At 49.1% G+C, this 16,541-nt stretch overlaps 1 protein-coding gene and 1 long non-coding RNA gene across 3 annotated transcripts in view; one reads left to right on the top strand and one right to left on the bottom strand.

Moving 5' to 3' along the window:
- The window catches only part of ECE1 (endothelin converting enzyme 1), a 133,776-nt gene extending 130,667 nt beyond the window's left edge, over window positions 1–3,109 (bottom strand). The window contains exon 1 of one of the 2 annotated variants that reach the window (XM_033227955.1): window positions 2,949–3,109. In XM_033227955.1, the coding sequence (XP_033083846.1) occupies window positions 2,949–2,951 (3 nt within the window). In that variant the 5' untranslated portion in view covers window positions 2,952–3,109. Of the gene's footprint in view, window positions 1–2,509; window positions 2,706–2,948 lie in introns of those variants that run through there. The other variant, XM_033227956.1, reaches the window with a different exon arrangement.
- Window positions 3,110–3,228: 119 nt separating this feature from the next.
- Window positions 3,229–11,724, top strand: LOC117093174. The gene is made up of 2 exons (XR_004441053.1): window positions 3,229–3,448; window positions 11,197–11,724. It is a non-coding gene; the product is annotated as an uncharacterized LOC117093174 (long non-coding RNA).
- Window positions 11,725–16,541: the final 4,817 nt, after the last annotated feature.

Below are 16,541 nucleotides of genomic sequence, written 5' to 3'. Positions count from 1 at the left end.
GGGAGAGGGTCCATCCGAGGCCTTGGAGAACAGAGGCCTTTAAGAACAGCACTGACTCCCTGCCAAGGGGTCAGAGACGTGGGTGGGGAGCTGGGGACCATTGGGGAGATTCAGCCAGGACAACAGGAAACACATCACACAGACACAGACAGACAGACACACACACACACACAGATACACACAGAGACACACATACACACCCTGCAAACACGCCCTATTAGGAACCCAGGGGCCAGGGACAACTTGGCCACACTGCAAAGGAAGGAGTGCTGGATTTGTTTAAAAGCTGCAGAGCAGGAGATCCAGGGAATAAACACTTGATCAGTCCCGAATCACCCCCGCCTCAGGAATGACAGCACAGGAACCAACGTTAGAGGAAATTAAAACGACAGGAGCCAGGGAGGCCTGACATCAGCCTCCACCCCATGCACGCACAGCCAGTTACCAATCCACCGTGGACTTCCTCAGCCTCGTACTCTCTGGCCTCAGCAACCTTTTTGCCCTCTTTCTCTTCTCTTTCCCTTCTCTTTCCCTTCTCTTTCCTGGTCCTTCCATAGCCAGGTGCCAGACCAGCCCCATTCTGGGCTTTCCAGGAGCCTGTCCTGTGCACTCACACCTCTGCTCCTCTGTCACACAGGTCCCCCTCCCGGGATATCCCTACCAGTTCAGATGTCACCTGCTCCATGAAGCTTTCTCTTATCTCTCCAGCCTGGAGAGAGCCCCTGCCTGGCATATTTCTACCTCTCCAAGGGCCTGCAAAAGAGCCTGAGGATCAGTGCAGACATTTATGGCCTGGTGGAAGCTCCCTTAACACTGTTTATTCAGTCAATTCTTTCCTCCCTCACATGGGGTTTGGCTTAGAGTAAATGTTCAACACATCCTGGCTGAATGACAGACGAAAGTATCACGGTCTCCTCCCTACAACATGATAAACTTTCATCCTTCTTCCAGACCAGCAAATAGGTGGCCTCTGTCCCTGTGCTGGAAAAGCCAGCACCTAGCCCTGGATAGATGGATGACGGGCCTTTGTTCTTAGATTCCAGAGACATCCCCCAGGCAAATAGGTTAGATGTTAGGTAGAACTTCCCAGTGTGGGTTCAAGGTTGGAAAAGAAAGGAAAACTAAGCAGTACTGAAGCAAAGCACTCTCACTTGGGTTATCTCACCCTTCGGAAATAAGCGTTATCATCTCGTCTTGCAGGTGAGGAAACTGAAACTCAAGGGTGATGCTCAACTAGACCAAAGTCCCTGTGGGGAAGGGGAGGGGATGGGGCTCAAACACAAATTGGTTTGATGCCAAAGCCTGGGCTCTTCACAATGGGCTGGCAGGCTTTTTGGGTTGTAAGGACCTATAAAGTGTCACCAAAGCAGAGTGAGGGGACCTCTTTGTTTTTTCGGTGGTTTTTAAGGAAGAAAAAATTTTCTTTATGAGTAACTCAGGGTGGGCTTAAAGGCAGAGGGGATCATACAACCTCAAAGTCTCATGGCCTTTTAGTGCCCATACACTGAGACTTTAAATCCAGTGCTGGTTCACAGATAGTGCACTCCCTGTCACGGAAACCGTCTAGGCGGGGCATTACAGTGGAGATTCCTAATGGAGGAGGTAGGTTGAGTCCCAGGTGGTCTCTAAGCACCTTCCGGTATAGAACTAAGCCATAATTCCACTGCTTCTGACTCTAGTGAGGCAGCTGGTGGTGCCTAAGCGAGGAAGACCCTAGCTGGGTGAGAAGAGAGAGGCCTTGGAAGGGAGAGATGGGGGGATTGTAAGGGGACTCCAGCTCTGGGCAGAGCAGGGGTTGGGAACCACTGTGGGACTCTTCAGCTTTACAGGGGGTCCCGTCCTGCTCCCATCCAGGAGCCCTCGGGCTTGGCAGCATCATCACAGAGAAGAGGAGGTGGCTGGATCACAGGTACTGGCACCCACCGTCCCAGACACATGCCCTCCTCTGCCCTATATGGTGACCTGGACCCACTTCACAGGGCACAGAACAGAACTAGGAGAGGGAATCAGAGTGGCTGGTCTATGGGGAAAGAAGCCAAAGAGAAGTAGACGGCTCCCTCCCCGTGACGGAGAGGCCAGCACCCTGCCCTGGACAAGTGGACAAAGGATATTTGCTCTTGGGGTCCAGGGACAATGCCCCTCCCAACAGCCCCCCAGGGAGCCCAGCCTGGATCAAATGAATTTCTCTTCTGGGACTTCAAAGAGCCCCATGAAACGCCCCTCCCCAGTTCCCCTTCTCCCCGGTACCCTGCCTATCGCAGTCAGTACTTGGCCTCAGCAAGTCCCTCCTCTGAGGACCCATCCACCGGGAGATGCTGGGGAGACCGGATCGTGGGTGCAGGGCCCCCGAGTGTCCCCTGGTCTCTGACAGCACCGACCTAGCTGTCCCGCCACCACATACACCCCTTAGGCCACAGCTGGATCAGCAGTCCCAGAGGGCCGCAACGTGGCCCTCCGAATGCGCCAGGCGTGGCCACCCACGGTGCCCCAAGGCGAGCCCCAGACCGACCTCAGTGTCCCGGGACGCTCAGGTCCAGCTGCATCCAGGCACTTCGGAATCGCCGCCACCCGCGAGCCCGACCCAGCCCGGCTGCCCTGGGTCTCCAAGCCAAGCCAAGTCCAGGGACTTCAGGACAACCCAAACGAGACCGCAGCAACCGTCCCTAAAGCGAGTCGGGGACCCCGAGCCCCCCACATCCGGCCGGGACCAGAACCAAGCTCTGCGCGGCCGCCCCCGACGGGACCGAGCGCTGCGCCGCCCGGAGAGCCGCGCTCTGCCCAGGCGCCCCCCGACTGCACGCCTTCCGAGGGCCGGGCGGGGGCTGCTGATGCAGCCGGCGCCCAGCCCCCCGCGAGTCAGGGCGGCCCCGGGTGCCACCCGCGGCGCCGCTGCCCGGGACCGTCGAGGCTGGGTTGGACCGGACCGGACCTCTGGACGCGGCACTCACCATAGCTCGCGTGCTCCTCCCCGGCTCCGCGCCGCTCCCCGTGCCTGGCCCCCGATTCCCAGCTCCGGACTCCCGGCTCCCAGCCCCGCTGCTCGGACAGCTCTGCTGTCTGGCCCCGGCGGCGCGCTCGACTCCAGCGGGCGAGCTCGCGGCTTCGGCGCCGAGTCCCGGAGGGGCGGGGCCGCCGCGGGCCCAATGGCAGGGCGCGGGGGCCGGGGCCTGGGTGGCGCAGCCAATCACAGCCGGAGGCCACACTACCCGCGCCCGCCCGGGCCCTTAACCCTTGGCGCGCTGGGAGCCGGCTGCCCGGGCTGCGCCGGGACCCTGGAGGCTGTGGCTTCGGGATGCGGGATCCGGACCTTGCCGAGACCGGCGTTGGGAGCAGGCAGAACCGGCAAGAGGCTCGATTGTGTCCGGTGCGGGGCGCCGGGAGCCTCGGCGACCTTTGTCTCCTGCCTGGCTCCTGCACTGGAGTGTGACCCAGGGCGCTGCAGCTGCGTGTGTGTGTGTGTGTGTGTAAGAGGGAGGAAAAGAGGAGACAGAGACGGGGGGAGGGGTGGATTCCGCGTGCCCGTGTGTTTATGTGTTAAGGAAAGCCCTGACTATATTTGGGATTTGTTGCTGTGTGTGTGTGTGTGTCCCCGCTATCGTTGGTGTTTGTTGCTATGTGTGTGTGTGTGTGTGTGTGTGTGCGTGCGTGCTATATTTGGGGTTCGTTGCTGTGTGTGTGTCTGCTATATTTGAGATTTGTTGCTGTGTGTGTGTGTCCGGTATATTTGGGGTTTCTTGCTCTGTGTGTGCGTGTGTGTGTGTGTGTGTGTGTAAGTGAGGAAGAGGGAGAAGAGGAGACAAAGTGGGGAAGGGGTGGATTCTGCGTGCCCGTGTGTTTATATGTGAAGGAAAGCCCTGACTATATTTGGGATTTGTTGCTGTGTGTGTGTGTGTGTGTGTGTTTCTGCTTTATTTGGGGTTCATTGCTGTGTGTGTGTGTCCGCTATATTTGAGGATTGTTGCTGTGTGTCTGTGTCGCTATATTTGGGGTTCGTTCCTGCTTGTGTCCGCTATATTTGGGGCTTGTTGCTCTATGTGTGTGTGTCCGCTATATTTGGGGTTCATTGCTGTGTTTGTCTGCTATATTTAGGGTTCATTGCTGTGTGTGTGTGTCCGCTGTATTTGGGGTTCATTGCTGTGTGTGTGTGTCTGCTATATTTGAGGTTTGTTGCTGTGTGTGTGTGTCTGCTATATTTGAGGATTGTTGCTGTGTGTGTGTGTCTGCTATATTTGGGGTTCATTGCTGTGTGTGTCTGCTATATTTGAGGATTGTTGCTGTGTGTGTGTGTCTGCTATATTTGGGGTTTGTTGCTGTGTGTGTGTGTCTGCTATATTTGGGGTTCATTGCTATGTGTGTGTCTGCTATATTTGGGGTTCATTGCTGTGTGTGTGTGTCTGCTATATTTGGGGTTCATTGCTGTGTGTGTGTCTGCTATATTTGGGGTTCATTGCTGTGTGTGTGTCTGCTATATTTGGGGTTCATTGCTGTGTGTGTGTCTGCTATATTTGGGGTTCATTGCTGTGTGTGTGTGTCTGCTATTTGGGGTTCATTGCTGTGTGTGTGTGTCTGCTATATTTGGGGATCGTTGCTGTGTGTGTGTGTCTGCTATATTTGGGGTTCGTTGCTGTGTGTGTGTGTCTGCTATATTTGAGGATTGTTGCTGTGTGTGTGTCTGCTATATTTGGGGTTCATTGCTGTGTGTGTGTGTCTGCTATATTTGAGGATCGTTGCTGTGTGTGTGTGTCTGCTATATTTGAGGTTTGTTGCTGTGTGTGTGTGTCTGCTATATTTGGGGTTCATTGCTGTGTGTGTGTGTCTGCTATATTTGAGGATCATTGCTGTGTGTGTGTGTCTGCTATATTTGGGGTTCATTGCTGTGTGTGTGTCTGCTATATTTGGGGTTCATTGCTGTGTGTGTGTCTGCTATATTTGGGGTTCATTGCTGTGTGTGTGTCTGCTATATTTGGGGTTCATTGCTGTGTGTGTGTGTCTGCTATATTTGGGGTTCATTGCTGTGTGTGTGTGTCTGCTATATTTGGGGTTCATTGCTGTGTGTGTGTCTGCTATATTTGGGGTTCATTGCTGTGTGTGTCTGCTATATTTGGGGTTCATTGCTGTGTGTGTGTCTGCTATATTTGGGGTTCATTGCTGTGTGTGTGTGTCTGCTATATTTGGGGTTCATTGCTGTGTGTGTGTGTCTGCTATATTTGAGGATCGTTGCTGTGTGTGTGTGTCTGCTATATTTGAGGATCGTTGCTGTTGTGTGTCTGCTATATTTGAGATTTGTTGCTGTGTGTGTGTGTCCGGTATATTTGGGGTTTCTTGCTCTGTGTGTGCGTGTGTGTGTGTGTGTGTGTGTAAGTGAGGAAGAGGGAGAAGAGGAGACAAAGTGGGGAAGGGGTGGATTCTGCGTGCCCGTGTGTTTATATGTGAAGGAAAGCCTGACTATATTTGGGATTTGTTGCTGTGTGTGTGTGTGTGTGTGTGTTTCTGCTTTATTTGGGGTTCATTGCTGTGTGTGTGTGTCCGCTATATTTGAGGATTGTTGCTGTGTGTCTGTGTCGCTATATTTGGGGTTCGTTCCTGCTTGTGTCCGCTATATTTGGGGCTTGTTGCTCTATGTGTGTGTGTCCGCTATATTTGGGGTTCATTGCTGTGTTTGTCTGCTATATTTAGGGTTCATTGCTGTGTGTGTGTGTCCGCTGTATTTGGGGTTCATTGCTGTGTGTGTGTGTCTGCTATATTTGAGGTTTGTTGCTGTGTGTGTGTGTCTGCTATATTTGAGGATTGTTGCTGTGTGTGTGTGTCTGCTATATTTGGGGTTCATTGCTGTGTGTGTCTGCTATATTTGAGGATCGTGCTGTGTGTGTGTGTCTGCTATATTTGGGGTTTGTTGCTGTGTGTGTGTGTCTGCTATATTTGGGGTTCATTGCTATGTGTGTGTCTGCTATATTTGGGGTTCATTGCTGTGTTGTGTGTCTGCTATATTTGGGGTTCATTGCTGTGTGTGTGTCTGCTATATTTGGGGTTCATTGCTGTGTGTGTGTCTGCTATATTTGGGGTTCATTGCTGTGTGTGTGTCTGCTATATTTGGGGTTCATTGCTGTGTGTGTGTGTCTGCTATATTTGGGGTTCATTGCTGTGTGTGTGTGTCTGCTATATTTGGGGATCGTTGCTGTGTGTGTGTGTCTGCTATATTTGGGGTTCGTTGCTGTGTGTGTGTGTCTGCTATATTTGAGGATTGTTGCTGTGTGTGTGTGTCTGCTATATTTGGGGTTCATTGCTGTGTGTGTGTGTCTGCTATATTTGAGGATCGTTGCTGTGTGTGTGTGTCTGCTATATTTGAGGTTTGTTGCTGTGTGTGTGTGTCTGCTATATTTGGGGTTCATTGCTGTGTGTGTGTGTCTGCTATATTTGAGGATCATTGCTGTGTGTGTGTGTCTGCTATATTTGGGTTCATTGCTGTGTGTGTCTGCTATATTTGGGGTTCATTGCTGTGTGTGTGTCTGCTATATTTGGGGTTCATTGCTGTGTGTGTGTCTGCTATATTTGGGGTTCATTGCTGTGTGTGTTGTGTCTGCTATATTTGGGTTCATTGCTGTGTGTGGTGTCTGCTATATTTGGGGTTCATTGCTGTGTGTGTCTGCTATATTTGGGGTTCATTGCTGTGTGTGTGTCTGCTATATTTGGGGTTCATTGCTGTGTGTGTGTCTGCTATATTTGGGGTTCATTGCTGTGTGTGTGTCTGCTATATTTGGGGTTCATTGCTGTGTGTGTGTGTCTGCTATATTTGAGGATCGTTGCTGTGTGTGTGTGTCTGCTATATTTGAGGATCGTTGCTGTGTGTGTGTGTCTGCTATATTTGGGGTTCATTGCTGTGTGTGTGTGTCTGCTATATTTGAGGATCGTTGCTGTGTGTGTGTGTCTGCTATATTTGGGGTTCATTGCTGTGTGTGTGTTTCTGCTATATTTGGGGTTCATTGCTGTGTGTGTGTGTCTGCTATATTTGGGGTTCATTGCTGTGTGTGTGTGTCTGTTATATTTGGGGTTCGTTGCTGTGTGTGTGTGTCTGCTATATTTGGGGTTTGTTGCTGTGTGTGTGTGTCTGCTATATTTGAGGATTGTTGCTGTGTGTGTGTGTCTGCTATATTTGAGGATTGTTGCTGTGTGTGTGTGTCTGCTATATTTGAGGTTCGTTGCTGTGTGTGTGTGTGTCTGCTATATTTGGGGTTCATTGCTGTGTGTGTGTGTCTGCTATATTTGAGGATCGTTGCTGTGTGTGTGTGTCTGCTATATTTGAGGTTCATTGCTGTGTGTGTCTGCTATATTTGGGGTTCATTGCTGTGTGTGTGTGTCTGCTATATTTGGGGTTCATTGCTGTGTGTGTGTGTCTGCTATATTTGGGGTTCATTGCTGTGTGTGTCTGCTATATTTGGGGTTCATTGCTGTGTGTGTGTGTCTGCTATATTTGGGGTTCATTGCTGTGTGTGTTTGTCTGCTATATTTGAGGATTGTTGCTGTGTGTGTGTGTCTGCTATATTTGGGGTTTGTTGCTGTGTGTGTGTGTCTGCTATATTTGAGGATCGTTGCTGTGTATGTGTGTCTGCTATATTTGGGGTTCATTGCTGTGTGTGTGTCTGCTATATTTGGGGTTCATTGCTGTGTTGTCTGCTATATTGGGGTTTGTTGCTGTGTATGTGTGTCTGCTATATTTGAGTTTGTTGCTGTGTGTGTGTGTCTGCTATATTGGGGTTTGTTGCTGTGTGTGTGTGTCTGCTATATTTGAGGATTGTTGCTGTGTGTGTGTCTGCTATATTTGGGGTTCATTGCTGTGTGTGTGTCTGCTATATTTGGGGTTCATTGCTGTGTGTGTGTGTCTGCTATATTTGGGGTTCATTGCTGTGTGTGTGTGTCTGCTATATTTGAGGATTGTTGCTGTGTGTGTGTGTCTGCTATATTTGAGGATTGTTGCTGTGTGTGTGTGTCTGCTATATTTGGGGTTCATTGCTGTGTGTGTGTGTCTGCTATATTTGAGGATCGTTGCTGTGTGTGTGTGTCTGCTATATTGGGGTTCATTGCTGTGTGTGGTGTGTCTGCTATATTTGGGGTTCATTGCTGTGTGGTGTCTGCTATATTTGGGGTCATTGCTGTGTGTGTGTGTCTGCTATATTTGGGGTTCATTGCTGTGTGTGTCTGCTATATTTGGGGTTCGTTGCTGTGTGTGTGTCTGCTATATTTGGGGTTCGTTGCTGTGTGTGTGTGTCTGCTATATTTGGGGTTTGTTGCTGTGTGTGTGTGTCTGCTATATTTGAGGATTGTTGCTGTGTGTTTGTGTCTGCTATATTTGAGGATTGTTGCTGTGTGTGTGTGTCTGCTATATTTGGGGTTCATTGCTGTGTGTGTGTGTCTGCTATATTTGGGGTTCATTGCTGTGTGTGTGTGTCTGCTATATTTGAGGATCGTTGCTGTGTGTGTGTGTCTGCTATATTTGGGGTTCATTGCTGTGTGTGTCTGCTATATTTGGGGTTCATTGCTGTGTGTGTGTCTGCTATATTTGGGGTTCATTGCTGTGTGTGTGTGCTGCTATATTGGGGTTCATTGCTGTGTGTGTGTCTGCTATATTTGGGGTTCATTGCTGTGTGTGTGTGTCTGCTATATTTGGGGTTCATTGCTGTGTGTGTTTGTCTGCTATATTTGAGGATTGTTGCTGTGTGTGTGTGTCTGCTATATTTGGGGTTTGTTGCTGTGTGTGTGTGTCTGCTATATTTGAGGATCGTTGCTGTGTATGTGTGTCTGCTATATTTGGGGTTCATTGCTGTGTGTGTGTCTGCTATATTTGGGGTTCATTGCTGTGTGTGTGTGTCTGCTATATTTGGGGTTCATTGCTGTGTGTGTGTCTGCTATATTTGGGGTTCATTGCTGTGTGTGTGTCTGCTATATTTGGGGTTCATTGCTGTGTTTGTCTGCTATATTTGGGGTTTGTTGCTGTGTATGTGTGTCTGCTATATTTGAGGTTTGTTGCTGTGTGTGTGTGTCTGCTATATTTGGGGTTTGTTGCTGTGTGTGTGTGTCTGCTATATTTGAGGATTGTTGCTGTGTGTGTGTCTGCTATATTTGGGGTTCGTTGCTGTGTGTGTGTGTCTGCTATATTTGGGGTTCATTGCTGTGTGTGTGTGTCTGCTATATTTGGGGTTCATTGCTGTGTGTGTGTGTCTGCTATATTTGAGGATCGTTGCTGTGTGTGTGTGTCTGCTATATTTGAGGTTCGTTGCTGGTGTGTGTGGTCTGCTATATTTGGGGTTCATTGCTGTGTGTGTGTGTCTGCTATATTTGGGGTTCATTGCTGTGTGTGTGTCTGCTATATTTGGGGTTCATTGCTGTGGTGTGTGTCTGCTATTTGGGGTTCATTGCTGTGTGTGTGTGTCTGCTATATTTGAGGATCGTTGCTGTGTGTGTGTGTCTGCTATATTTGGGGTTCATTGCTGTGTGTGTGTCTACTACTTTGGGGTTCATTGCTGTGTGTGTGTGTCTGCTATATTTGAGGATCGTTGCTGTGTATGTGTGTCTGCTATATTTGAGGATCGTTGCTGTGTATGTGTGTCTGCTATATTTGGGGTTCATTGCTGTGTGTGTGTGTCTGCTATATTTGAGAATCGTTGCTGTGTGTGTGTGTCTGCTATATTTGGGGTTCATTGCTGTGTGTGTGTCTGCTATATTTGGGGTTCATTGCTGTGTGTGTGTGTCTGCTATATTTGGGGTTCATTGCTGTGTGTGTGTGTCTGCTATATTTGGGGTTCATTGCTGTGTGTGTGTCTGCTATATTTGGGGTTCATTGCTGTGTGTGTGTGTCTGCTATATTTGGGGTTTGTTGCTGTGTGTGTGTGTCTGCTATATTTGGGGTTTGTTGCTGTGTGTGTGTGTCTGCTATATTTGGGGTTCATTGCTGTGTTTGCTATATTTGGGGTTCGTTGCTGTGTGTGTGTGTCTGCTATATTTGAGGATTGTTGCTGTGTGTGTGTGTCTGCTATATTTGGGGTTCATTGCTGTGTGTGTGTGTCTGCTATATTTGGGGTTCATTGCTGTGTGTGTGTCTGCTATATTTGGGGTTCATTGCTGTGTGTGTCTGCTATATTTGGGGTTCATTGCTGTGTGTGTGTGTCTGCTATATTTGGGGTTTGTTGCTGTGTGTGTGTGTCTGCTATATTTGGGGTTCATTGCTGTGTGTGTGTCTGCTATATTTGGGGTTTGTTGCTGTGTGTGTGTGTCTGCTATATTTGGGGTTTGTTGCTGTGTGTGTTTGTGTGTCCCCGTGATAGAGGGGTGAGGGAGGGAATGGTGGGAAAGCAGAGAGAAGGAGCCGTGGCTCTCCAGGCATGTGAATTTGCAGGTCTAGGAGAGATAGTGTCTCCATGTGTAGGTTTTGTGAGGGCAAGGGAAGGAGGAAGGAACAGAAGACAGCCTGCCTCTGTGTGTGTGTGTGTGTGTGTGTTATGTGGTCTGCATGTTTGGGTCCTGTTGTGCATGCATGTTAATGTGGTAGAAAGAAACGTGGTGTCCCTGTTGTAAACAAGCTGAGAAAAAATCCTGGGGTTTTGTGGTGTAGTTTGTGTGTGTCGTGTGTGCCCACACAAAAGAGGGACGTGGCTGTGATTTGGTACAACTTTGTGTGTAACCCAGTTTGCAAGAGACATCGAGATAAAAACATTGCGTGTGTGGTGACACAGGTCTTTGTGTGTGACCGTTGTATAACTTTTGTGATCATCTATATTTGAGTTGGGCTGAGAAAGAAACTACTGGGTATAATGCATAATGAGTGCATATTCGGGACAAAGACCTCCTGGCGGCATTGGGATTTGGGCTTTGAAGGATGTCTAAGAGTTCGTTAGGGCAGAATGTTCATGAGGTCAGAGGGAAAGACCCAGGGAATCCTGTCTATCAGCCAGCGGGGTGAGGAGGCTGTAGTGGTGGGTAAGGGGGGTGAATTTGGAAACAGATAACCTATTGCCAGCAGGGAAGAGGAGGAGCAACTTAGTGCAACCCCTGCCCAGGTGCTGACCCAGAGTGGCCCTGGATGTGTCTAGGCACACAGAGTCAGTTCCAAAGCAGACCATCTGCTCCTGGGCAGCTTGTGTGGGAACCTGGTGGGCAGTGGGAGGGGAGGGGGAAATAACTTTCTATGTTGCTCCCTCCTTCCAGCAGCATTCCGAATTCTTCAGTGTGGAGGACTCAGGGAGGTCGAAAAGCTCCTTGAGTGCAGCAGTTGGGAGCATGGTGAAGAGGGGAGGGTCTGGCCATGTCCGAAAGGTGACCAGACCTGAAGGTCCAGAGCCTCCTCCATCATGGGGAACTTAAACCATCAGCTTCCCTGGCCTGGTGTCCGATTCCTGACCATTCCTCGGGTGTCTTCCTGAGAATCATAGCCTGATGCCTGCAGAGACACTGAAGATCCAGGGACACACACAAATGAAACCCAGCTATCCTGGCACTCCACTTGCCAGCAGTGTGATTATGGGGGATACTCTTCTCTCTGAACTCCCGTTTTTGCCTCTGTCAAATGGGGTTCTTAGTTCTTGCCCACCTCACTGTACTGATGTGAAGATTTAAGGAGTTAATGTACCTTGTGGGCCTTTTGTAACTTACAAACTGCTAGAAAGCCTTTAAGCATTGCTCCATTTACATAAAGTTTAAAAGTAAGCAAAATTAAACCTGTGCTGTCAGAAGTTAGGTTTGTGTTATCTTTGGGGAGGGAATGACTGGAAAGGGGCACCAGGGAAGCTTCTGGGTACTAGTAAGGGTTAGGTACGGAGGAGGGGGTAGTTCAGTTGTGAAAAATTGAGCAGTCTCCTTAGGATCTATGTGCTTTTCTGTCTCTGTTATTCTCCAAGAAGAAGTTTCCAAAAGAAAAAAGGGCCAGGTGCAGTGGCTCATGCCTGTAATCCCAGCACTTTGAGAGGACAAGGTAGGCAGATCACCTGAAGTCAGAAGTTCAAGACCAGTGTGGCCAAGATGGCAAAACTCATCTCTACTAAAAATACAAATAAATTAACCAGGCATAGTGGTGGGCGCCTGTAATCCCAGCTGCTCGGGAGGCTGAGGCAGGAGAATCACTTGGACTGATGAGGCGGAGGTTGCAGTGAACTGAGATCACGCTGCTGCCCTCCAGCCTGGGCAACAGAGTGAGACTCCATTTCAAAAAAAAGGCCAGGCTCAGTGGTGGATCACTTGAGATCAGGAGTTCGAGACCAGCCTGGCCAACATGGCAAAATTCCATCTCTACTAAAAATACAAACATTAGCTGGGTGGGGTGACAGGTGCCTATAATCCCAGCTACTCCAGAGGCTGAGGCAGGAGAATCACTTGAACCCGGGAGGCGGAGGTTGCAGTGAGCTGAGATCGAGCCACTGCACTCCAGCCTGGGCAACAGAGTGAGACTCTGTCTAAAAAAAAAAAAAAAAAAACAGAAGGTCAGTTATAGGTATTATAACCACATTTTAATCACTCATGAAATGGACATTCTGGAATGCTGTATCAGCCCAGGGCAGAGTACTGGGGACACTAGATTAAGTAAGGTGTGGTCCTGGCTCTATGAAAAAAGCAGAGGAGAAAGGTGGTGGCTTTCTTGTTTCCAAAAGGGGCACATTAAGGAATGGGGTGGGGCGGGCAGGGATTGAGGGGCAACATGCCCAAACCCACTCCAAAGCCACTCACCTGGCTTGACAGCAGAATCAGGACTAGAACCAAGGCCTCCCAAGGTGATGGCTGACTCTTTTCCATTCTACCAGGCTGCTCCAGAAAACGCAGCCCCTGGTCTTACGCTGCTCAAAGGGAAGCAAGTGAGGTTTGCTGCCAACTCTGACCCTTACCCCCAACTCCTCTGGGATCCTCAGAGATCACCTCATCCAAACAGCTTTCTGGGAACGGCCAGCCATGACACATGCTAAGCATTTATTATTATGCGCCAGACACTGTGGCAGGTGCTTTGCAGCATTATCTGAGTGATTCTGACAATTCTATATGGTAGATGCTATGATTCCCACATCACCTCCATATTGCAGGTGAGAAAATCAATGTTCAGAGAGGGAAAGTGATTTGCCCGAGGAGACACAGCAGTTTGAGGGGCCTTGCTCCTTTGCTGGCATGCAACTGCTTCTATGTGCATTCGTGGGCTCACCATGCCCTCTGACCGACACGGGTGGTTGTATGACAGGAGAAGGTGTCGCTTGTTAGACTGCTGGAGACTGAATGAGATGTGGGGAGTTGTCTCTTCCAAATACTCAAGCCTTTGGGCACAGGGTCTGCCCCATCAGATCACCAGGGCTCAAATGCAGAAAACCAACCTGAACTGGCCAGAGCCAAAGAGAAGGAGCTTCTTTGCCTGTGTAACTACAAAGTACAGGGGCAGAGCTAGCCTTAGGCATGGCTCCAAGAGGAGCTCAGATGATGTCATTAGGATTCAGTCTCATTTACTCTATCTCTGAAGACCGCTTCCCTCCCTGCTGGCCTCATCTGTTGGCCTCATGATGACAAGATGGCTGCCCGCAGCAGTGGCTCACATCCTACTCTCTTACCAACTCCCAACAGAAACAGGGACTCACTTTTTCCTACAGTTCTAATAACTGTAGGAAAACTGAGTCTCGTCAACTGTCACTGAGACGAGTGTCAATTCTTCTGCCAATCACTGTGGCCAACGGTTCTTACTAGCCAGGAAGTGAGACCCTGGAGATACCTGGCATTGTAGTTTAGGTGTCGGTTTCCAGCCATGCAGCCTCAGGACTCACCAGGATCCAAAAGGAATCTCCCAGAATGTGTGGAGAGACATGAGTCACAGACGTTCAATATATGGCCACAGCTATCACTGGCATTATTCTTCCTCCGCTTTGCCTCTGTCATCATCTTGTACAGAATAGGTGTTTGGTAATGACTAATACACAGTAGGTGTCTAGAGAATCCCTTTTGTTTGGCTGACTTTTTGCTTTTAGAGTAATGCCACGTGCTAGGTCAGAGAGAGGCTGGACACACTGAGCGACCCACAGGCACGCAGACAGAATGAGACTCACTATAAGAGCTTTTGAATTTTTAATGTTGTTTTGTCTTCCATAACTGAGCTGAAATACTGTCTAGGGCACCCGGGGAAATCACCAGACTCTCCAAGGAACAGTAACCAGCCTGTCTAAGAGGATACAGTCATGAAAACAGCAGAAGCAGCTCTGAAGAGGCTGGCAGGGGAGGGGACTCCGTGCTCAGAGGCAGGGTGCAGGCAGGCAGAGCTGGTCAGGCTCAATGAGGCTCTTCCTGATTCATCTAACCCTCCAGTGAGGTAGCCAGGACCCCTCCCCCTGCCCTGGGCCCCTGGTGAAAGACTGGAGATCAGGCTATTACCCCGACCCCCCTTCTCGTGTCTCCCTGGGCCACCAATTACTCTAATTCAACTGGGCAGTTGAGTGTCTGTGAAGGACAGAGACCCACGAAATCCAGCAATCACTGCTATTTATCGAGTCTGTGCCAGGCGCCATACTGCGAACTTCACATGATTTAAATACAAGAGTAATGGAATATACTTAGGATACTTAACTTTATCGCCGCTTTTACCTTACTTTTTCTTCTCTCTGCCCTGATTTCCTTAATTAATTTTGAAAAAAAAAGAAAGAAAGAAACTATATTTTTTCAAATTTCGAATGTAATACATGGTCACTCTAAAACAGACAATACGGTCCAGGCACCATGGCTCAGGCCTGTAATCCCAACACTCTGGGAGGCCAAAGCAGGAGAATTGCTTGAGGCCAGGCGTCCACCAGCCTGGGCAATGTAGTGAGACCTTGTCTCTACTAAATATAAATATATATATACATACACATATATATTTTTGTTTGTTTTTGTTTTCAGATGGAGTTTTGCCTTGTTGCCCAGGCTGGAGTGCAATGGTGTGATCTCAGCTCACTGCAACCTCCGCCTCCTAGATTCAAGCAATTCTCATGCCTCAGCCTCCCAAGTAGCTAGGATTACGGGTGCCCGCCACCATGCCCAGCTAATTTTTGTATTTTTAGTAGAGACAGGGTTTCACCATGTTGGTCAGGCTGGTCTCAAACTCTTGACCTCAAGTGAGCCACCCGCCTCAGCCTCCCAAAGAGCTGGGATTACAGGCATGAGCTACCACAACTGGCCTCTACTAAATATATTTTTTAAAAATTAGTCCGGGCTGGGTTTGGTGGCTCATACCTGTAATCCTAGCACTTTGGAAGGCCGAGGCGGGTGGATCACAAGATCAGGAGATCAAGACTATCCTGGCCAACATGGTGAAACCCCGTCTCTACCAAAATACAAAAAATTAGCTGGGCGTGGTGGCATGCACCTGTAGTCCCAGCTACTCCGGAGACTGAGGCAGGGGAATCACTTGAATCTGGTAAGTGGAGGTTGCAGTGAGCTGAGATTGCACCACTGCACTCTAGCCTGGCGACAGAGCAAGATTCTGCCTTTTTTTTTTTTTTTTTTGAGACGGAGTCTTGCTCTGTCGCCCAGGCTGGAGTGCAGTGGCCAGATCTCTGCTCACTGCAAGCTCCGCCTCCCGGGTTTTACGCCATTCTCCTGCCTCAGCCTCCCAAGTAGCTGGGACTACAGGCGCCCGCCACCTCGCCCGACTAGTTTTTGTGTGTGTGTGTATTTTTTAGTAGAGATGGGGTTTCACCAGGTTAGCCAGGATGGTCTCGATCTCCTGACCTCGTGATCCGCCCGTCTCGGCCTCCCAAAGTGCTGGGATTACAGGCTTGAGCCACCGCGCCCGGCCGCAAGATTCTGTCTCAAAAAAAAAAGAAAAAAAAATTAGTCGGGCATGGTGGCACAAGGCTGTATCCCAGCTACTGGGGAGGCTGATATGGGAGGATCACTTGAGCCCAGGAATTCAAGACTTCTGCACGATACCCTGTCTCAAAAAGAAAAAGAAAAAAGAGAAAAAAGTAAAATAGATAATGCAGAAATAAATACAATGGGAAGAAACAGTCCCTATAATCTCACTCCTCAGATATTAACCATTAGAAACTCCTTGATGTGATTCTGCGTTTAGCTGAATTGACAAATGTATGCCCATTTTGGGAAAGGGAAAACGTTATTAACGTTTTCAGAGCCTCCTTCCTCCCTGTCCTCTCTGAGGAAGGAAACTTGGTGTGTTAGGCAGCTGCAGCCCGGGCTTTATCCTATGGATCTGGGTAATGGGTGGAGGTAGGGGAGAAAGAAGCTACAAGAGAAAGGGCAGAGGTTGTGGGATGGGAAAAATGGGGAGAGGCTGAAGTTTTGAGGGAGTGTTTGGGGGATCCAGATGCAGATTTGGGGGCTGCTGTGCTGTGAGATACTGAAAAAGAGTGAGGGGTCAGACAGTGAGAGAGAGAGAAAGCAGCAGGGAGGAAATTGGAGGAAGTTTTATTGAGATTATGGATGATATCTACTTTAACATTCTCAAAAGAATTGGATAAATATTTAAATTGCTTTGCAGTTGTTTTTTGTTTGTTTGTTTGTTTTCAGAGGAGGAAACAGTGTTTCTAATTCAACAG

The sequence above is a fragment of the Trachypithecus francoisi genome, unplaced genomic scaffold (genome assembly GCF_009764315.1).
Source record: "Trachypithecus francoisi isolate TF-2019V2 unplaced genomic scaffold, Tfra_2.0 Lachesis_group12, whole genome shotgun sequence".
Taxonomy (NCBI): Eukaryota; Metazoa; Chordata; class Mammalia; order Primates; family Cercopithecidae; genus Trachypithecus; species Trachypithecus francoisi.
The sequence above is the reverse complement of the archived record's forward strand: the minus strand, read 5'-3'. Positions and strand labels throughout refer to the sequence as shown.